General features: G+C 42.7%; 1 protein-coding gene across 4 annotated transcripts in view; it reads right to left on the bottom strand.

The window, feature by feature from the left end:
* PPP1R1C (protein phosphatase 1 regulatory inhibitor subunit 1C) overlaps window positions 1-20,715 on the bottom strand; it is a 119,662-nt gene extending 98,947 nt beyond the window's left edge. Inside the window, exons 1-2 of one of the 4 annotated variants that reach the window (XM_063932270.1) lie at window positions 20,281-20,715; window positions 17,522-17,582 (exon numbers count right to left, since the gene is read on the bottom strand). In XM_063932270.1, the coding sequence (XP_063788340.1) occupies window positions 17,522-17,582; window positions 20,281-20,652 (433 nt within the window). In that variant the 5' untranslated portion in view covers window positions 20,653-20,715. The remainder of the gene's footprint in view (window positions 1-17,521; window positions 17,583-20,280) is intronic. The other 3 variants (XM_063932268.1, XM_063932269.1, XM_063932267.1) reach the window with 3 other exon arrangements.
* Window positions 20,716-23,235: the final 2,520 nt, after the last annotated feature.

The following is a 23,235-nucleotide window of genomic DNA, read 5'->3' on the forward strand; positions in this document are numbered from 1 at the left end:
ACTTACCTTATGTTCTCACGCAGGTCGGTCCTCTTCTCCAGTAGAATCCAAGGGCTACCTGTTGAAGAAATTCTACTCACCAGATCCAGTGGTCCAGGCTCCTCGGCAAATCCAGGGATAATCCACGTACTTGAATAAAACAAAAAAACGGTTGCCCGACCTCGAACTGAAAGGTGACCCATGTTTGCACATGGGTCACCTTTCCACGAATGCCAGAAACCCACTTTGCCTTCTGACTAAGTGGGTTTCTTCAGCCAATCAGGGAGTGCCACGTTGTAGCACTCTCCTGATCAGCTGTGTGCTGCTGTCCTCACTGACAGGCGGCACACGGCAGTGTTACAATGTAGCGCCTATGCGCTCCATTGTAACCAATGCTGGGAACTTTCTGCTCAGCGGTGACGTCACTTTAGGTCAACCGCAGGGCAGAAAGTTCCCAGCATTGGTTACAATGTAGCGCATAGGCGCTACATTGTAACACTGCCGTGTGCTGCCTGTCAGTGAGGACAGGAGCACACAGCTGATCAGGAGAGTGCTACAACGTGGCACTCCCTGATTGGCTGAAGAAACCCACTTAGTCAGAAGGCAAAGTGGGTTTCTGGCATTCGTGGAAAGGTGACCCATGTGCAAACATGGGTCACCTTTCAGTTCGAGGTCGGGCAACTGTTTTTTTGTTTTATTCAAGTACGTGGATTATCCCTGGATTTGCCGAGGAGCCTGGACCACTGGATCTGGTGAGTAGAATTTCTTCAACAGGTAGCCCTTGGATTCTACTTGAGAAGAGGACCGACCTGCGTGAGAACATAAGGTAAGTATGTATGTATGTGTGTATGTATGTAATAAAATTATACTTTCACGGTGTGTGTGTCTTGTGTTTTTTTGGGTATTTTTTTAGTGGTAGTACTACAGGTACCAGCGGGCCCATTTTTCCGCCGCATGCTGGTACTTGTGGTTCTCCAAGTACCAGCATGCGGGGGAGGCTTGCTGGGACTTGTAGTACTGCTACTAAAAACAATATCTTTTCATTATCACAAATGGCTATCAGCCTCCCCATCCGCAGCCCATTGGATGGGGGGGGGACAGCCTCGGGCTTCACCCCTGGCCCTTGGGTGGCTGGGGGGGGGGGACCCCTTGATTGAAGGGGTCCCCACTCCCCCAGGGTACCCCGGCCAGGGGTGACTAGTTGGATTTTTGATGCCACGGCCGCAGGGCGCTGTATAAAAGTGACCCCCGGCTGTGGCATTATCTGTCCAGCTAGTGGAGCCCGGTGCTGGTTTTAAAAATACGGGGGACCCCTACTCTTTTTGTCCCCCGTATTTTTGGGACCAGGACCAGGCGCAGAGCCCGATGCTGGTTGCTTAAATATGGGGGAACCCCTGTCATTTTTTTCCCCATATTTCTGCAACCAGGATCGGCTCAAAGAGCCCGAGGCTGGTTATGCTTAGGAGGGGGGACCCCACGCAATTTTTTTGGCAAAAATAAGCACTTTCCCACCCCTTCCCACTGATATACATGCACGGATCTCATGGATCCCTGCATGCATCTCAAATCACGGAAAAAAAAAGCAGGTCTGTTTTTTTTAGGACTTTTTTACGAGTTGTAATTTTTCACGGCAGTGTTTTGTGTTTTTTTGCTTTGCACTTCTTAGTAAATGACCGAGATTCATATCTAAACAGGCGTAATTTGACCGATGGTGTATTCATTCGTAATTTTTTACCTGAACTAGCAAAAAATTACGAATGCCCTCATCACTGCCGTGATTAGTGTTTAGTAAATGACCGAGATTAACCGAGATGACACTTTGAAGAAAAAACGGCATCTCGGTCAAAATCGGGAGCTTAGTAAATATACCCCTGTGTGTATATATATATATACATATATATATATACATACACACACACACTGTGTGTGTGTATATATATATATATATATATATATATATATATACACACACACACACACACACACACAACAGAGGCGGCACTCCCGGACTCAGTACTTGGTAAAAGATAAAGTGCTTTACTTCGACGTTTCGGGATACTTCCCCCCGTCATCAGAGGACAAGTGTGTCCTGATGACGGTGGGGGATATTACCTCAAAACGTTGCAGTAAAGCACTTTATCTTTCACCAAGTACTGAGTCCGGGAGTGCCGCCTCTGTTGTTTTGCATAATGGATGGGCTTTGCTGGTCCCTAAGAGGGCACCCTGGCAGGTTATTTCTGTGGCTTACGACGAGGGAGTGCTGGATTGTGGATTGTTTTTTTTTATATATATATATATATATATATATATATATATGTGTGTGTGTATATGTAAAGTAGCTAATTTATCCAAACTACCCGATACGCCCCTAGTTCAAACGGTACATTGTGTATCACATATATATATATATATATATATATATATATATTTTTATTTTTTTTTTAAATTTTAGACCTTAGGGCCCCCCTGTTTTAAGAACCCCGGGCCCCCCAAAGCCTTAATCCAGCTGTGCAGACGACCCGCTAATTCTCCCAAAGTGCTTTCACATCGCACACTGACCTGTGTCGACACGGCAATATGTCGCGTCGATACCGGGTTATTTGTGCGATGTGAAAGGGGTATAAGACACAGTCACAGTGCCAGTGTCTTATTTGGAGTGCTGCATTCTTGGATAATTGGTAAGTATTTTGCTATATGTGGGCGCCCAACTACTTTATTCCACTACAGGCGAGCCGGGCATCAGAGTTTTTGATTTATTATATATATATATATATATTTATTGTTGGGGGGGCGCGCCGAACTATAATTTGCTTCCGGGCGTCGGGGATGAACTTACGCCACTGTATGGGGCTGAAGGACTTTGCATAAGAGATTGTCCCAGGGCTGGATGTGAGTGCAGCCTGATGAGCTGGCATCTTGAGAACAAGGTACATCCTGCTCCTGTCTAGTCCCCAAACCATACACTGTGACCGGGGACGCCCTAACCCTTACACCAACATGATAATGCAAATAATGTAATTAAAAATAACCGCTTTGCCAGGTCCCCTTCAGTGCTCAGTTGCCACTCTGGCCAGTTCAGTTAGAGTGTGAGAGCTAGGGTGGTGGCGGGTATACTGAACCTGGCTCCGACCATCGCTATGCTGCTGCTCCCGAGCCGGGCTTGTTGTAGAGAGCTTTGGCTGGGGCCAGAGAGAGGATGCTGCTGGGCTGGTTAACTTTCTCCAGGTCCCCCGTTGGTAGGACAGCTTCACCACTTCTCACGGCTAGCGACACCTAACTTCCAGATTGCATTCCAATGAACCGCATGTACTGGAAGCAGTGTGAGCCAGCCCAGCCTAATTGTGAATCGGCCTGGCTGAGAGGGATATGGGACCAGCCCATCGGAATCTGTCATGGTGTCCTGGTGGGCCAATCCGCCCCTGTTACATTGTACTGCACAGGACTATGATGTATTCTCTACAGTGCTTTAATGTTATTAATCTGGTACATTACCATGCATGCACTAGCAGTATTTACTACTTATATTTATCAAGATCATGCAGTCTCTATTGGTTAGCCAAATCCCTGTGGCAACTGGTCACACCCCCTCTGGAGACTGGCCCCACCCTAAAACATGGGCCCCTACCAATGCATTCGCCCAGTGGGCTTTTCCTGCTACAGTATTACACTGTACGGCCCTGTTCAGCATATGATATAGCACATATTCATATTTAGACTATTTGCATAGATCTTTATAAAGTACATGGAAGTTTTATGATGAATTTGTTTTAAGTTGTGTATATGTTTTAGAATATTAAATCATTGTGCATATACTGTCAGCACTTCCTTAGTTCTTTCTGGGTTTTCTTTAATATGAGGGTCAGCACTCAGCAAGAAACAGCAGGTAATTTATGCTTAGATATTTTAGCAACAACACGGAGGATCAACATCTGCTCCATTGATTTGATTTATTGTTATAGATATACAGCAGTAAACGGAAATGTCTGGACTCAGAGCAGTTGTCCAATCAAAAACAGAAAGCCAGCAACTCGCCTATGGTCACACTAAGTTATCATTACACAGTAAGTGTCTCAATGTCATTGTCACATAATTAGCAACTTTAACCACCAAGGAGCTTTCTGTATTAGCTTGGAAGGTCAATTTAATATGTTAATACAAAAAGGCTAATAATTAGTGATGTGCACCGGAATTTTTTGGGGTTTTGTGTATTGGTTTTGGATTCGGATGCGTTTTGGCAAAACCTCCCTGAAATTTTTTTCTGGTTGTGTTTTGGATTCGGGTGTTTTTTTTACAAAGAAAACCTCAAAAACAGCTTAAATCATAGAATTTGGGGGTCATTTTGATCCCATAGTATTATTAACCTCAATAACCATAATTTCCACTCGTTTTCAGTCTATTCTGAACACCTCACACCTCACAATATTATTTTTAGTCCAAAAATTTGCACCGAGGTCGCTGGATGGCTAAGCTAAGCGACCCAAGTGGCCGACACAAACACCTGGCCCATCTAGGAGTGGCACTGCAGTGTCAGACTGGATGGCAGATTTAAAAAATAGTCCCCAAATAGCACATGATGCAAAGAAAAAAAGAGGTGCAATGAGGTAGCTGTGTAACTAAGCTAAGCGACCCAAGTGGCCGACACAAACACCTGGCCCATCTAGGAGTGGCACTGCAGTGTCAGACAGGATGGCAGATTTAAAAAATAGTCCCCAAACAGCACATGATGCAAAGAAAAGAAGAGGTGCAATGAGGTAGCTGTGTGACTAAGCTAAGCGACCCAAGTGGCCGACACAAACACCTGGCCAATCTAGGAGTGGCACTGCAGTGTCAGACAGGATGGCAGATTTAAAAAATAGTCCCCAAACAGCACATGATGCAAAGAAAAAAAGAGGTGCAATGATGTCGCTGGATGGCTAAGCTAAGCGACCCAAATGGCCGACACAAACACCTGGCCCATCAAGGAGTGGCACTGCAGTGTCAGACAGGATGGCAGATTTAAAAAATAGTCCCCAAACAGCACATGATGCAAAGAAAAAAAGAGGTGCAATGAGGTCAGTGGCGGTTCTTGCCACGGGCAAGCAGGACTTTTGCCCGGGGCGCCGCCTTCCGGAGGGCGCTGGCGCCATCCGGAGGGCGCCGCACCGTGGCAAGATCCGCCACTGCTGCCCGCTGTGTCCCCCGTCCGCCTCCGCTGCCCGCTGCCGTCCCCGTCCTCGGCGCCTCCTGTGAAGGGAACTAGACGCTATGCGTCTAGTTTCCCTTCGTGGAGAGTAACTGCTGAGCGGTGCGCGATGACGTCATCGCGCACCGCACAGCAAAGGTCCTCTCCACGAAGGGAACTAGACGCATAGCGTCTAGTTTCTCTTCGTGGAGAGGACCTTTTGCTGTGCGGTGCGCGATGACGTCATCGCGCACCGCTCAGCATTCAAGCGGCGCATTCAATGTACAGGGGGCGTGACTCACCACGCCCCCTGTATTAGGCCACGCCCCTTTCCTGCCCGGGGCGCTCTGCGCCCTTGAACCGGCCCTGAATGAGGTAGCTGTGTGACTAAGCTAAGCGACCCAAGTGGCCGACACAAACACCTGGCCCATCTAGGAGTGGCACTGCAGTTTTCTAGCGAGAAGATGAGTGCTTCCATCCTCATGTGAATCTGAACCACTAGCCATGAACATAGGCCAGGGCCTCAGCCGTTCCTTGCCACTCCGTGTCGTAAATGGCATATTGGCAAGTCATCAGACGCTTTTCATTTTGATTTTTGGGTCATTTTACTGAACTTTTGTAGTATACTTGATGACACAGAGGTAGAGCAGTGGACTACTGTACCGTACTGCTATATATATACTGGTGGTCAGCAAAATTCTGCACTGTCCTCCTACTATATACTGCGCACAACTAAAATGCAGCACAGGTATGGATGCATAGTATACTTGACGACACAGAGGTAGAGCAGTGGACTACTGTACCGTACGGCTATATATATACTGGTGGTCAGCAAAATTCTGCACTGTCCTCCTACTATATACTGCGCACAACTAAAATGCAGCACAGGTATGGATGCATAGTATACTTGACGACACAGAGGTAGAGCAGTGGACTACTGTACCGTACTGCTATATATATACTGGTGGTGAGCAAAATTCTGCACTGTCCTCCTACTATATACTGCGCACAACTAAAATGCAGCACAGGTATGGATGCATAGTATCCTTGACGACACAGAGGTAGAGCAATGGACTACTGTACCGTACTGCTATATATATACTGGTGGTCACAGCAAAATTCTGCACTGTCCTCCTACTATATACTACAATGCAGCACAGATATGGAGCATTTTTCAGGCAGGGAACGTAGATATTTTCAGCACAGATATTTGCAAGCACACTGAGCACAGATATTTGCAGCACACTGAGCAGATATTTGCAGCACACTGAGCAGATATTTGCAGCACACTGAACACAGAAACTGAGAGAACGCAGCCACGTCCTCTCGCTATCATCTTTAAAGCACAAGTGAAAATGGCGGCGACGCGCAGCTCCTTATATAGAATACGAATCTTGCGAGAATTCGACAGCGGGATGATGACATTCGGGCGCGCTCGGGTTAACCGAGCAAGGCGGGAAGATTCGAGTCTGCCTCGGAACCGTGTAAAATGGGTGAAGTTCGGGGGGGTTCGTATCCCGAGGAACCGAACCCGCTCATCACTACTAAAAATACAAATAAAGGATAATGCTGTACTGCATAGAATCACAGCTAAATAGTCTACATATACTGTCATCAGAATAGGCCATAGCTGCCTACCCTCCCACATGATGCAGGAGACTCCCTGAAATAGCAGCAATGTCCCTGACTCCCTGAATAGTCCAGCAATCTCCCTGATCGCACCTTACCCCCATTATGCTGCTGTTACATTGTTGAGGGGAAAAAAGAAATCAGAGATAGAGTATATACATTTAAATGGGATCATCAGCCCAATGTCCCTGCATTGGTTATAAGGCACAATGATCCATATGGCTACATGCATTTTAAATAAGGTTTCTCGTGGCCACTTAAAGTATATGGAACCTCTTGTAAGACACAATACACAAACAAATCCTGATAAATATCAGTGTCTTTTCATCAACTAGTAGATCTTACTTACTTTGGGGCTCGTTTACATTTGGATGTACTGTAAGTCATGTTTATGACACGTCTCTCGGAAATAGCCGCACTGATAGGTGTTACTTTCACAGTCTCCCTAAAATGGCTTTTTCAAAAGTTGGCAAGAATGGAACAGAGATATAGAGATTATAAAATAAATAGATTGATAGATATAAAGGTGGGTACACACTTGCCGATAAAGCTAATTTTTTCACTTCCCGAGCGACGTTGTTTACCATATCGACTAGTGTGTATGCTGCTGAACGACGAGCGACGCACGGCCCCACGGGTCATTAACAACCCTCGCTATCAGCCGCGCATGCAGCTCAATTTGGACTGTCGTCCAAAAACTGCATACACGGGGCCGGCCGTTGCGTCACGTCACTGAGCGATATTGTTTGCATATCACTCAGTGTGTACGCACTGCTGACGACCGCCCCGGCAGGGAAGGGAACACATTTGTCGACGACACTCATAGAGCACATCGCCTAGTGTGTACCAAGTCTTGGCTACTTTTTTTGTTTTGTTTACAATTACATTGTCATTTGCAATATGCTATATTTGAAATGTTATTTTCACACAAGAAAACTTTAGATCTGTTACCCCAACGCTTATTTTGGGGGTAATTCCGAGTTGTTCGCTCGTTATTTTTTTATCGCAACGGAGCGATTAGTCGCTAATGCGCATGCGCAATGTCCGCAGTGCGACTGCGCCAAGTAAATTTGCTATGCAGGTAGGAATTTTACTCACGGCATTACGAGGTTTTTTCTTCGTTCTGGTGATCGTAATGTGATTGAAAGGAAGTGGGTGTTTCTGGGCGGAAACTTGCCGTTTTATGGGAGTGTGTGAAAAAACGCTACCGTTTCTGGGAAAAAGTGGCTGGAGAAACGGAGGAGTGTCTGGGCGAACGCTGGGTGTGTTTGTGATGTCCAACCAGGAACGACAAGCACTGAACTGATCGCACTGGCAGAGTAAGTCTCGAGCTACTCAGAAACTGCACAGAGAAGTCTTTTCGCAATATTGCGAATCTTTCGTTCGCAATTTTGATAAGCTAAGATTCACTCCCAGTAGGCGGCGGCTTAGCGTGTGCAAAGCAGCTTGCGAGCGAACAACTCGGAATGAGGGCCTTTGATTGGCAGGAGGGCAAATCTTGGTGTAGTTTCCATAGAAACAAACCAATTACCCATGTTCATCCATGTTCCTGCTTTACCTCTAATAGAGCAACACTGTATAGTGCAAGTGCACAGTCTGGAACCTAATATTAGAGGAGGGGATAGGCCAGTCTGACCCTAGTTATGAGCTAGACCAGAGGTTCTCAAACTCAGTCCTCAGGACCCCACACAGTGCATGTTTTGCAGGTAACCCAGCAAGTGCACAGGTGTATTAATTACTCACTGACACATTTTAAAAGGTCCACAGGTGGAGCTAATTATTTCACTTGAAATTCTGTGAGGAGACCTGCAAAACATGCACCGTGTGGGGTCCTGAGGACCGAGTTTGAGAACCTCTGAGCTAGACCATAGGTTCTCAAACTCGGTCCTCAGGACCCAACATAGTGCATGTTTTGCAGGTCTCCTCACAGAATCGCAAGTTAAATAATTATCTCCACCTGTGGACCTTTAAAAATGTGTCAGTGAGTAATTAATACACCTGTGCACTTGCTGGGTTACCTGCAAAACATGCACTGTGTGGGGTCCTGAGGACCGAGTTTGAGAACCACTGAGCTAGACCATAGGTTCTCAAACTCGATCCTCAGGACCCCACACAGTGCATGTTTTGCAGGTCTCCTCAAAGAATCACAAGTGAAATAATTGACTCCACCTGTGGACCTTTTAAAATGTGTCTGTGAGTAATTAATACAACTGTGCACCTGCTAGGTTACCTGCAAAACATGTACTGTATGGGGTCCTGAGGACCGAGTTTGAGAACCTGTGAGCTAGACCATAGGTTCTCAAACTTGGTCCTCAGGACCCCACACAGTGCGTGTTTTGCATGTAACCCAGCAGGTGCACAGGTGTATTCATTACTCACTGACCCATTTTAAAAGATCCACAGGTGGGGCTAATTATTTCACTTGTAATTCTGTGAGGAGACCTGTAAAACATGCACTGTGTGGGGTCCTGAGGACCGAGTTTGAGAACCTGTGAGCTAGACAGAATCTCAAACTCAGAACCCCAAACAGTTTGTGTCTTCCAGGTCACCCAGCCGATGCTCAGTTGCATTCATGACTCACTGACACATTTTAAAATATCCACAGGTGGGACTAATTATTTCAGTTGAGATTCTGTGAGGAGACATGGAAAACATGAACTGTTTGGGGTCCTGTGGACGGGTTTGAAAACCCGTGAGATAGATGGTCAGATAGACAAAACCCAATATTTACAACTAGTCATACTGGTCTCATCCCAGGCATTTCTGTGTCATTTTACAGGCACATTTTGGCATTAAATTTACCTATAATTCCACCTCAACAACATGGTATAATTGAATTAATTGACAGGTGGCATCTCAGCTCTGTTGATAGATTAGTCCACAAAATATTAATTGACATCACTGTGTTGAATGATACTATATGGAAAAACAAAGCAAAAAAGGAACTAGGAGGTCAGGGGCTTCCAGACTACGGCCCATGGGCCAAATGCGACCTGCCATCTGCTGCCATCTGGCCGTAGTGTTCATGCTAGGTTGTTTTAGCAGCAAACCACGCCCTATCTGTTTGTGAACTGCAGAATGTGCCGTGCCCTTTTCTGGAACACCATGATGAGCTCCAGATGAGAATTGGGGGAGGTAAGTGCTACACCGCCTCTTGTACTTTGGGGAGTGACTGGGGGTTGGGCTTGGACCTCTTCCCACAGACATCTGTTGCCCACCATCTGCAGACATTTCTGAATCTTGACTCTGTGATCAGCATTTTGATCATGAATTAGGGGCTTTGCTCTGTGGCGTATTATGAATTGTGGAAACTTCATTGTTCGCATTAACATAGCATCTCATCACAGGTCTAAAATAATTAAAAAATACATTTATACAAATTTTAGCTGGGAGGCTAACTTCGACAAAAAATGTTGTTGACCTTCATACAAAAAGGCTTATTCGGGTGCGGTCGTTCTTACAATTGCTGTTGCTATCTTTTGCCGTACGCAAATGAGATTATATGCTAATATGGGCAGAAGCTAACCTGAGCATAGGGACACCCACTGCTGTCACATAATTTCCATCCAACAGCATATAATTACTGATACATCTGTACCATCGTCGCAAATCGGAACATGTTGTAGAGTCTGAGTGCCTCTGAAGACACGCAGGCTGAGCTGCTCTCCCAGGATGCAGAGGGCTTCTCCAGTAGCAAGCAAGAGTGCAACTGCTACTTTATGCATGCCCAGAAAATGCACCGCCCATGACACGCCTACGTTTACCTGACCACTCCCCGTTACCACCCCCAAATGCTGTCTTCCTGTCACTCGCTTTGCGACTAATTTCTCAGTACGACTGCAAATCTTGATTGACTAAATCTTATGAAATCAAAAGGGAGTTTTATCAACGCACGTAGAGAGATAAAGTACAGAGAGACAAAGTACCAACCAATCAGCTCCTGTCGTTACATTGTCGTTACACAACTTGTACAATGACAGTTACTGGGGGGTTGATTGGTTAGTACTTAATCTCTCTACACTTTATTTCTCTCCAAGCTTTGATAACTCGCCCCCCAAATCAGAGAGAAAAAAAAATCTAATTTATTTAGCTTTATACAGTATATTGTTCATACCACCCAACTTTTGAAAAGTCCATAGCGGGACCTTGGCGCATGGCCTCTACAAAAAGGGGCATGGTCTCACGGCAGAGCTGCGGTCGCAAGTCACGCCCCCTTCTTAGTTCTTACTATCACTGAGGGGGCAAGCCCAGCGCTCTCTGAGCTGCTGGCATGCCCTCTCTCACCTGTGAATAGACGCTGTGCGCATTCTAAGCAGAGCAGCAGTGACAGAAGCCTCCCACTGCGGCCCGCGGGTGGGGCAGCGGAACAGTCCCCAAAAAAAGGGACTGTACCGCAAAAATCGGAACAGTTGGGAGGTATGTATTGTTTAATACATTTCTGTTGTTATTCATTGTAGGTCATGTAAGGCAAACAAAAGCAAACTGTCAAGAACCTCCCAGAAATTAAACTTTGGCCTCCATGTTCTAAATCTCTCATTCACTAACATTTGTAACATTTAATTGTCTCCCTTGAGCTGAAGTCAGAAAAAAATAAACAAAAGTCATGTAAAAACCACCAGTTCATCTAATATTCTCCCCAGCTCATTAAACATTGCCATTTCCCAAGTTACCACTGTACTGTTAGTTCTGCACTGTATACATCAGTGTTGCTGGTATTTGTGTTCCAAATGTTATACTGGCCACACACACTGTGATAGCACAGCAAAAATAGAGCAATTTGCCTGATATTGAGGCATGTGTGACCTAAATAAAACTGTGATGTCAACCAAATATATGAAAGGGGTCATGATGGGCATGTCAAAAAAATGTGCTCCCGCATTTGGCCTGCAGTCATCTTCCAGCCATATTAACAGGCCCCAATGTGAACCACAATTCTGGGCATATGGCCTTTGTGGCTAGATGCTACCCTCTTATCCATTTTGACCAACTATTTATTATTGATATCAACTTTTATTTATTGGGTAAACAAGGTGTCAACAGTACCATACAATGAAAATTAAATTACATACATATTGCTAAAATACAAAGGATAACCACAATACAAATGAACCAACCACAGTTGGGGTAGGGGAAGGATAGAAAGACTCATTAAGACTTGAAAGCAAACAGTAATGGGTCACACAACGGGGAGTAGGGAGCAAACAGCAATGATTGAGTCTGTACCCACAAACTGGATGGACAGACAGGATCAGAGTCACTGGGGGGAAGTAAGGAGACAGGAACAGATGTGTACTGGCGACAGGGATAGTGCTAGGAGGAGAAAATGAGGAGAGATGGTCCGGCCCGTGTCAGCTTACTGTCTATGAGGGAGGGTGTATCTAGGAAGGTGAACTGGAAAAGAGGGTAGGTGGATGGACAGAGGTACTGAGAAGAATGTTATGATGGTTGCTAGGCTTGTATGAAGTAGTGAGTACTGAGGATTCATTTGAAGGTGTGGAGGCTGACTGAGCAAGGGAGTGAGTTCCAGGGGTCAGCATGGGAGAAATCTTGATTTGGGACTCAGGAATGAGAGGAGGTGATCAGAGCGGTGGTGGGGTGGTAGTCAAAAGAGGAGCATAGAGGGGGGGTGGTGGTGAGGGGGCAGAAATGATATGTAGGAAGGAAAGGAGCAAATAAGGGCTTTTTATGTCAGTGGGAGCAGTTAAAACTGTATTCTGTTGTAAATGTAGTGCCAGTCAGCAACATGGAAAGGAGGGGGCCGACACAGAGCAGCAAGAGATACAAATGAGCCGGACAGCAGCGGTCATGATGGACTGAAGTGGCTAGAGACGAGTGAGAGGAAATTACAGTAATCTAGGTGGGAAATTAGTGTTTTGGTGGTGCCCATGGGGAGGAATGGCCTGGTTCTTGAAATGTTACAAAGGTGAAAGCTGCAGGAGTGTGAGAAAGACTAAATGTAGGGTATGAAGGAGAGGTAGAAGTCGAGGATGACTCCCAGGCAGTGTACTTGAGGGACATAGATGAGAGTGTAGTTCTGCCAACAGTTAGTGAGAGTAAGGGAGGTAAGCAAGCCCTGGATAGGGGAAAACAATGAGTACGGAATACATATATAACAAAAGTAGACATTGATACTGCAATACATAGTTTGTGGATGGCACCTTCAAAGCCAGCTAAAGACCATTAGTGACTGAACCAAAGATACTTTTACTGAGCAGTTTGATATGAGGAGCATATCCTTCCCCTGCATTTGACCAGATAAGTTTCACATACACTACAGTATGCCTTGTGATTGTCCCTTTAAAAAAATATCCGAGATCAGCCGGCAACCCGCACCTCCGGCAATCTCGGACTCCATTACAACCAGACGGATGTGTTTCCAAACCACTGGTGGTTACATCTGTCCTTTTGCAACAAGTTTGATCAAGTCGTCAAAATTGCACTCTGTTATGTTCCCCCTAATTATTAGCAGCTATAAAGAGTGGTAAGAGAGCCCGGCTTATAACAATCGTACAGTCTATAGCAAAATAAGAGTTTGAAGCCAGGTCCTAAAGTGATATTGTTAGCTACTGTATCACTTTACGATTTTCTGCTCGCCATGACCGGGGTATTATCCAAGCCAGTCCAAGTGCCTGCTCCTTAATAAATATCCCAGAAAAATCATTCCAACTCACTGCTATATGTGACAATGAAGAATGCTAATTTTCAGGGCTGTAACACCATTATATGTAAATAGGCCCTTAAAACTGATGAATATGTTGCGCATATGTATTACATAGATGCTTTATTATGATCGTTCAATCTACCCACTCATATCGGAATACAGTTGCAAACATGGACAATCATTTCTTATATTCTATGAAAAGTGATAGAAACCCCTTACTGCATTGTAATATTAACTTTGATTAGCATTAGAATTTGGCAGTAGCTGAGCATATCTGGCTGAATTAGGCATTCCAGGTTCTAATGTAAGTACTAAGTGGCCAGCTTCCATCCTACCCAGAGTATGCCAAAGTGCAACAAAAGGTGTTGGAATGGCCGTAGTATACCGAGGCTCTCAGGCTGTTGGGGTCACTAGGATTTCTATTGGAATATTAGGAAAATCCCTAGTAGGCCCCCTTCTAGTGGCCCAGCCAACTACCCCAGGTCCCAACACTTTCTGACTTAAGAAGGTTGAAGGTTGGATTAACTAGTCACAATTTCCAATGGTCTAGCTTTGCCCCTCTAGTGGCTGTCCATTCCCCCTTAAGAAGAATGCTTTTCATGTGTCCCCCGCTTTCTCAACAGGGTCCTTCATACTACAGTCTGATACTGGCACCGAATAACAAAAAATTGTGTGTGGGGGTAATATAATTAAACACTTCATTGGTCAGATTGGTCAGATCACATGCAACCACACTGCCCCACTGTGTCTTCCAGTGTTATATAATATTGTAAAAAAAAGTTCATACTTTTTAAACTATATTAAATAAAAAAAAATGTTATGAACGATTTTGGAGAGAAAAATAGTCAGCTAAGTGGTTAAAGACCGCAAATCACTCAAACTCTAACAATTCATAAAATTAATTTATCTAAAACACTATCCAGCGGTCAATGGGGGGTCAATCTGACTTGTTTGCTCATTGCTGATTTTCGCAACGGATCGATTAAGGCAAAAATGCGCATGCGCATGGTACGCAGTGCGCATGCGCTAAGTATTTTAGCACAAAACTTAGTAGATTTACTCACGTCCGAACAAAGAATTTTCATTGTTGAAGTGATCGGAGTGTGATTGACAGGAAGTGGGTGTTTCTGGGTGAAAACTGACCGTTTTCTGGGAGTGCGCGGAAAAACGCAGGTGTGCCAGGATGAAACGTGGGAGTGTCTGGAGAATCGGAGGAGTGGCTGGCCGAATGCAGGGCGTGTTTGTGACGTCAAACCAGGAACGAAACAGACTGAACTGTTCGCAATCTAGGAGTAGGTCTGGAGCTACTCAGAAACTGCAAGAAAATATTTAGTAGCAATTCTGCTAATCTTTCGTTTGCTATTCTGCTATGCTAAGATACACTCCCAGAGGGCGGCGGCCTAGCGTTTGCAATGCTGCTAAAAGCAGCTAGCAAGCGAACAACTCAGAATGACCACCCATGTATTGTTTTAGCAATATAATTCCAGTGGGTCACTATTTGTGAAGTACAATGAATAAATAGTGCCACAAACAGCACATTTCTTTTTCTTTGTCCATGTGCTGAAATATGTGACTCTTTTCCCATTAGTCTACTCATTTGTATGGCTGAACAGGACAAGGGGATCCGTTTAATTTGACGGCTATTGGGATCCCAGCGGTCAGGATACCGACGCTGGAATTCCGCCAGCTGGCAATGCTACCAGCCGGAATACTGCTGCTGCAGGATGGACTATTCCCACTCGTGGGTGTCCACAACACCCATAGAGTGGGAATAGATCCAGTGGCAAGTGCAGTGAGCCCCCAATCCCGCAGCGTGGTGAGCGCAGCGAGCAGACAAGGGGACTCTTTGCGCTCACGCCACTGGTGGCGGGATGCCGCTGTCGGTATATTGACAGGCGGCATCCAGACCACCGGTAAATCATACTGAATCCAGGACAAGATCTAGTACTTAGGCTAAGGAACTGGGTCACTTCCAGCTGAAGCTGGGGCTTTATATTGTGGACACAAGATGATTCCACACAAACATCAACAGTTCAATTTAAATCCAGTTGCTTTTGATAGATATTTTCATGTTGTTATATTATTCATGTTGTTATGGTGATTATGGGAATTAACTTTTATAAAACTGGTTAAAACTGTTAATACTGTCAACAGATACACATTCATTTAATATATGGTTGGTAGTACAAAGCCAGCAAATTGTCTAAAAATCTAACATAATATTGAATAAATTAATTCAAATTCCTCTTGCCTATCTTCCATTATCTAGAGATACAAAATAATAAAATATTAGACACTTTAATGGGAAAGACTAAATACAGATAAAAAAAAAAGGATGCAATCAGTATTAAGGGTTAAATGTACTAAGATGGGAGTTCTATTTAAGATGTGATGTTGCCCATAGCAACCAGAGTCCATGTAATATCTTCTAGAATGTGCTAGATAAATGAGAAGTAGAATCTGATTGGTTGCTATGGGCAACATCCATTATTAAATAGATCTCCCATCTTAGTAAATTTGCCCCTAAATGTGTATAAGTTCATAAACCATACAAATCCCAAATGTTGGAATGGGAACTATACTGTAAGGACGCTGAAACGGACAGTAGATTTGATTCTCTGGATCACTCGTCTGCTAATATCAATTCTGTAATGAACTGGTAGGGCTCTCCCAACCAAAGTCAGAAGGTTTAGTGGACAGAGGTACACTTCTAAGCTAATTTGATTGGTTCTGTACACATTGCCAATCAGCACTTAGCATTCAATAGGATACATGAAGTTGCTCCCTCCCCCTTTTTCAGTCATGTCACTAGTCTCTAGTGAATAGTCTGGCTTCATTCTGACGAATATTGATCTATCCCGCAAAGTGTCTGGCTCCACTGTGTGTAAGCGATGGGTTCATTTTTAAATGAACAACCCCTTTCCGTTGGCAGATGTTACTAAAACAACATGAATCTCTACATGTCTGAGCTTTTATGATAGGATAACGATGTCTGGGGCCAGAACAATGGTATAGTCCAGCTAGAGTTGCACTTCTCTATCTCATCTGCACAGTTATATCAATGTCTGAGTAAGGTGACTTGCATGGAAGGTGTATTGCCAACGTAACCAAGAACTCTATATTATGTAGCTGTTACATAGCTTCGTACAGTATCAAGCACCAAAAGAGGAACAGTATAGGAAATACATACGGACAATATGTGAATGATTACATCTGGAAAGCATTGGGTAATATGGTTATGCTATACAATTAGACTATAATAATAATAATACATTTCAGACATTCTTGCACACATAATAGAAGGCAATATTAAATGTAACCATTTTTTCTTTAAAGGCATTGGTCATTTCAATCATTTTGACAGTATTATATAGCAGAATGGAAAACCTTTATCCAATGCAAACATACATAGATGCATGCATGCATACACACACACATACATACATACATACATACATACATACATACATACATACATACATACATACTGTCATACATACATGATTTCACATGTATTTAAGAGCACCATCTCCATGTGATAAAGCTGGTCAGATGTATTAAGCCTGGAGAAGTGATAAAGCAGTGATAAGTGCAAGCAGGGCAGTTGAGAGCCGGGCTGGGCCCAGGTACTTTTCATGGGGAGTGGCCTAATCACAGAGGTGTCGTCATGTACCTTTAGAAAAAAATACTGATTTTTATTTTTATTTTAAGCACCTCCATGACCACACTGCTGCCCGGTACACAGCAGAGTGTGCTGGGCTGAGGAGAAGAGCTGCAGCTGCTGCTGCCAGGTAAGGGGGAGGAGGCCTGGGCCCATACTGGGCCCTCACTGGGCCCCTCCATCAGACCTGGGCCCGGGTAATTTGTACCCTCGCCCCCCTCTCTCGACACCACTGAGTGCAAGGTGATAACGCACCAGCCAATCAGCTCCAATATGTAAATTTACAGTTAGGAGCTGATTGGCTGGTGCATTATCACCTTCCACTTATCACTGCTTTATCACTTCTCCAGGCTTAATAAATCTGCCCTACTGTGAGACATATCTGTATAACATAACAAACCTTTGTTACACAACATTAATGTTTACACACCTGGTGGTGAGTTCTCATTTAATATAACCAGTGATGCAGGAGTGGGCCTCCTCTTTCTGATCTGTTTAAAACACAGAAGTACAGAATGTAAAATAATATTATTGTCATAATTAGTGGTTTGTGGATTCACAGAAACCCAGTCTGTCCTTCTAACAGGCCACAGCTCAAACCTATTACCATCGTCACGCACTGAATCCGAAAACACAAACACCCACAAAACACCTCTTCACTTGCAGCTAATTATTTAATGATAGCTTGCATATTATCTGTGTGTAATTAAAGCTAGCAACATCCACCTTCTGATGGTTTGTGGCAACAGCTATTTTTGGTGGACAATGTAGATTATGCTGTTTTTTTCATACTTTAGCTCTTGTATTCCATATGTCTATTGCAAATATGGCTGCTCCCAATAACTGGATGCAGAAATATATATTTTCTATGCTCAATGTTTGAACATATATTTTATATAAAAGTCTAGTCCTTACATTATCAAAGAGAAAATGTATTCTTTCAAACACAAAAAAGCATATGCGTACACACAAACACACACATATACCGCACGTGTGTGCGTGTGTGTGGTGTATATCTATCTATCTATCTATCTATCTATCTATCTATCTATATATATTCTACATATCTATATATATATTATATATATAAAATGATATATATAGCCCGACACAGCACTTACTCTGTATAGATAACCTAGTGCCCTCTACGAAGCAATTGGTACAGGCAAATAAAGACACAGCAGCACTCCGGGGTTTAAATGAAAAATAATCTATTGAAAGAGTATAAATATATAAATATCATATAAATATCCAACGTTTTGAGGCCCGCAGCCCCTTAGTCAAGTTGGGAATATATATGTATGTATGTATATATATATATATATATATATATATATATATATATACACATTTGCTTGTACTTCCATTTAACAAGTCTGTTTCTATTTAGTGCTTTATTATTGTTTTGTTATGCTTTTTGTAATAATGTTTATAGACATGATCATTAAATTATATTAAACATAAAACCAATTACTATTTACCATATATTACATTTCTTGTCAGCAGAAAAAAAAAATCTTGAATGTTTTAATATTTTTTTTTACATAAAAAATATTTGCATGTGACAGGTATCTAAAGTATGATATTCATATCTACAAACACTATTATAATATACAATACCATGCAATATTTTGACAAACTGACATATATTAATCACCAAGAACGCTTTACTGAGCTGAACATATTACAAATTAGCTATTTGTTATTTAATGACGTACAACAATCAGAGACAGAGAATTAAATATGAATGATCTTGTTTGGCTTCTAAAATCTAAGTTGTAAGGTCATTTATGATTTATTGAATAATGTATTATCACTGACTAGAGCTAAAGAACATCTAGAACAGTATTTTTTGTTTTCATAAAATAATATGTTCAGCTTTTAAGTGGCTGTTTTATGTAATTATTTATCTCACTTCTGATGGGTTTTTTTTTATATGCTGTTAACCAAATTGTACAGTTATGGATTTGGCACCAAAATTAATGTACATAAGAAGAGCAACCAATAATTTTGGTGAACTTGCATATTATATTTATTAACATTGCGATTCATTTATTTCTATTAGATTATTTTTTTTATAATTAATTCACAAATCAATTGTCAGCTAAGCTGAAAATTTGTTCTCATTTAATAGGCAAACATTTTGCGTGTTTTATGTTATAACACATTTCCTGTATAAATGTAAATTGGAAAACATACACTATAGAAACCTCATTATCAGTTCCATTAATTTTATTTCTAATGTGAACCATGATGTATAAAATTCTACTTGTATACCAAGCGATAACATATTGTTAGGACTGTAAGTATATACAGTGAAGAGCTAAAGTCACTATTATCACCTAAGCGATTCAAATTCGAACAGCACCAATTTAAATCTCCATCCATAATTATTACCACTTAATATAATAAAAATATTTATACGTAAAACACATTCCTATATTGCATAATATCATGAAGGCAGGCAGTATATCACCCGTCCATTATTTAAAGATATTAGATCATGAAAGATACATACAACATATTTCTATGTCTTATCTATGAATCTACAGTATCTACTGTACTTAAATTTTAGACAATTGTACTACAAATATCCCAGAAGACTCATGTCTAAAAAATTATTTTATTTAGATTATATCAAGAAGGACATAGCACTCTTAGGGGTCTATGTATTAAGACTTGGAGAGAGATAAAGTGGACGGACATAAAGCACCAGCCAACCAGCTCCTAATTGTTATTTTTCAAACACAGCCTGTAAGATGGCAGTTAGGAGCTAATTGGCTGGTATCTCCGTCCACTTTCTCTCTCTTCAAGGCTTAGTACATAGACCTCTTAATTTTTGCAAAGATTGTAGAGATATGGTATTAGCCCACACTACAATGGGTAGTATTGATTTGGGTGTTGATTCTTAAAATAAAAAAAATTAAAAAAAATTAATAAATCATAATGTAAATAAATCTAAAATGCTACAAATCTCAGCACATTCTACCAGGAGGAAAGGGTGTTGCCAAACACCAAAAAACTAACATTTTAAATAATAACTTCATCGCCTGGCAGGTGAACACAGTGCATTAACGTGCGGCAATCAAATGTGGTTATAAAACAGAAAGGAGAGGTCAATATTAAATTGAGATTGAATTTATCGCCTCACCGTTAACATTAGTTAATGAGAGAGTAGGGTTTCATTACCTGTTCCGAAGCTTCGGGGTCCAGTTGACTCTGGAACGCTGGAACTGCGAACTGTATCTTTTTGGGACTATTGGGTTCCATTTTGTACGGACGGCGGTTGAAAAAAAATGACTCCCCCCTATGAAACCGAGCAGTCCAAGTGTCTAACCTCTCGCACACGCCTTTAAAAGAACTTGCAAAGCTATTCGATGCTAGCTGTATATTCACCGTTACCAAGTGCTGCTGCATGAAAAGAGCAACTCCCTTATTCCACATCAATAACTGTTCTTGTAACTGGCTCTTTATTTTTTTTTCCTCCAGACCTTCAGATCCTCTCCGCACAAAGCTAAAGGAACAATAAGATAATTGTGCACCAGTTTTACTCCTGCACATGCCAGGGACTCACTCAGAAACTAATTGAAAATGCAGTGCTAGCCTTGAATGGCCTGGTGCCCGGGGATTTGAAAAAAGTGGATAGATCCACTGTACATTACTAACAGTCTACTCAAGAATGCAATATAAGCTCCCTCTGTGTATTACTGATGGGCCATTAATATTTGATCATGACAAATCACAAAGTGAGGAGGCTTAATAATATGTAGATGATATATGTATATATATCTCGCCTCCCGCTCTTACCATGCCCTCACGTTTAGAGAAAATGGTTTATCATCTTTTGTACAAGGAAAACAAATTGATATTATTATTAATTGACATTAACACACTGGTCTATCTGATCATCAAAACATGAGTCATCTAATTAATTAAGACCAATTTACAATTCTCAGAAAAGACTACAACGATTATTATTATTTTTTATTTGCAATTCTTATACTGGAGATCGGTACAGAATGCAGGTCTGACATCTAGTATCATGTGTTAGGGTTTATTTGCAAGTGCAGTGCAGGAGAAGTATTAGTGTTTATCTCACAGCATTTGTCCTGGTAATGCAAACACAAGTGATTGCCTGAAGCTAGATAACAGCTGTAGATGCACAAACAAATTAGGTGTAATACCATACAGTATTCCCCAAAGTAGCAGCATAATGGAGGGGTCAGATGTGCATGGTTCTGACTTGCATGGAATGGTCACCCCTAGCAATATATTAGCCCACTTGACTACTGCAGGAGATAAGAGCATTTTGAATATCAATGCTTTTGGCACCTTACTGTTCTCTCTTGCTGAGAATATTGATTGGCTGGTCAAGAACTAACCAATTATAGCTCTTGACATAAGAAGGGGCGTAAGCACTAAATATAAAAATTCTCCCCAGTTCTGCTAGTTGGGATCAGAGATGTAGCTAGGCGCCATGGTGCCCAGAGCAAGGGCATGTTTTAGCGCCCCTTTCCCCTGTACTGAATTGGGGGCCTAGCCAATATGTGGTGGCATATTACATTTGAAAAGAAACAATATTTGAAAATCCTAAATTGGTGACAGGGCCGGTTCCAGACCTTGTGGAGCTCAGGGCAAAAGTTTCCTTTGGGTGCCCCCCATGTTTAAAATAGGCTCAGTGAAGGCTTGCAACAACAATGGGTCTGGGACTGAGCATCGACAGCACAAAGGTCGACACACCTTAGGTCGACATGGACAAAAGGTCGACATGGACAAAAGGTCGACAGGAACAAGGTCGACATGGAAAAAGGTCGACATGAGTTTTTTATGTTTTTTTGGTGTCGTTTTCTTCGTAGAGTGACCGGGAACCCCAATTAGTGCACCGCGTTCGCTCGCCATGCTTCGGGCATGGTGCCTTCGCTTGGCACACTTTACCATTCCAATCGTAGTCCACGTGGATCGTTAAGTATGAAAAGGTTCAAAAAAAGAAAAAAATCGTGAAAAACTCATGTCGACCTTTTTCTATGTCGACCTTGTTCCTGTCGACCTTTTGTCCATGTCGACCTAAGGTATGTCGACAAATTGGCGTCGACCTAAGGTGTGTCGACCTTTGTGCTGTCGACCTGGAGTCCGGATACCAACAACAATATAGGGGCATGGCAGTACGGACGGTTTAATGGTTAGCATTACTGCCTCACAGCACTATAAAGAAGGTGGCCAGAGTTGACAGTCCCTCCCGCTATCGCCTCTGGCCTGCCCTGTTCCCTACTTAGTCTCCGAGTCAGTGTGTGCCCCTCTGCTTCCCCTCCTTCTGCACTGTGGCTTCCAGAACAGTGGCCCACAGGAATGGGGGGGGGGGGGCGGCAGCGCACCTTCTAACTTTGTTGGCACCCTCACTACACCCCTGGTTTTGATTATGGGATGATTATACTGTAAGTAATATACTGTATGGCTGGGCATCATCTTTAATTAACAGTGCTGTTACTCAGGAATGTCTTTTCATATGGGCTGAGGGTCCCCCTTTTTCCAGTTATACTAGATTTTTTTTTAAATGAGCCCTGGGGAACCAGAGATATCAGACTTCAAAGTAGTGGTCCCCATCTGAGCCTGGTAATTGCTCTTCCCAGCCAGGTATCTCTGGTTCGGGATGCAGTCAATTTACCTACAATCAAAATCCCGACGGTCAAAATACCGACAACTATTGACCGATGGTCAAAATACCGACATTTAAAATGTCGACAGTCAAAATACAGACATTTAAAATGTTGACAGGTCAAAAAAACAACATGAGTTTTTCATTGAAACCGACTTGTTCATAATTCACCATCCCAGTGGACGTGGAGGGGGAATATAATAGTGTGCCCAGCACAGCGAGGCACTGTGCCCGAAGCAAGGCGAGCCATGCAAGGGGACGCGGTACACTTATACGGTGTCCATGTCGACCTATGTTGATATACACACTAAAAAACAATGAAAAACTTGTGTCGACTTTTTGACCTGTTGACATCTTAAATGTCGGTATTTTGACCTGTTGACATTTTAAATGTCGGTATTTTGACCATATTGACATTTTAAATGTCGGTATTTTGACCAAATCGACATTTTAAATGTCGATATTTTGACCATGATGGTATTGTGACCTTG

The sequence above is a fragment of the Pseudophryne corroboree genome, chromosome 7, assembly GCF_028390025.1.
Source record: "Pseudophryne corroboree isolate aPseCor3 chromosome 7, aPseCor3.hap2, whole genome shotgun sequence".
In the NCBI taxonomy this organism is placed as follows: domain Eukaryota; kingdom Metazoa; phylum Chordata; class Amphibia; order Anura; family Myobatrachidae; genus Pseudophryne; species Pseudophryne corroboree.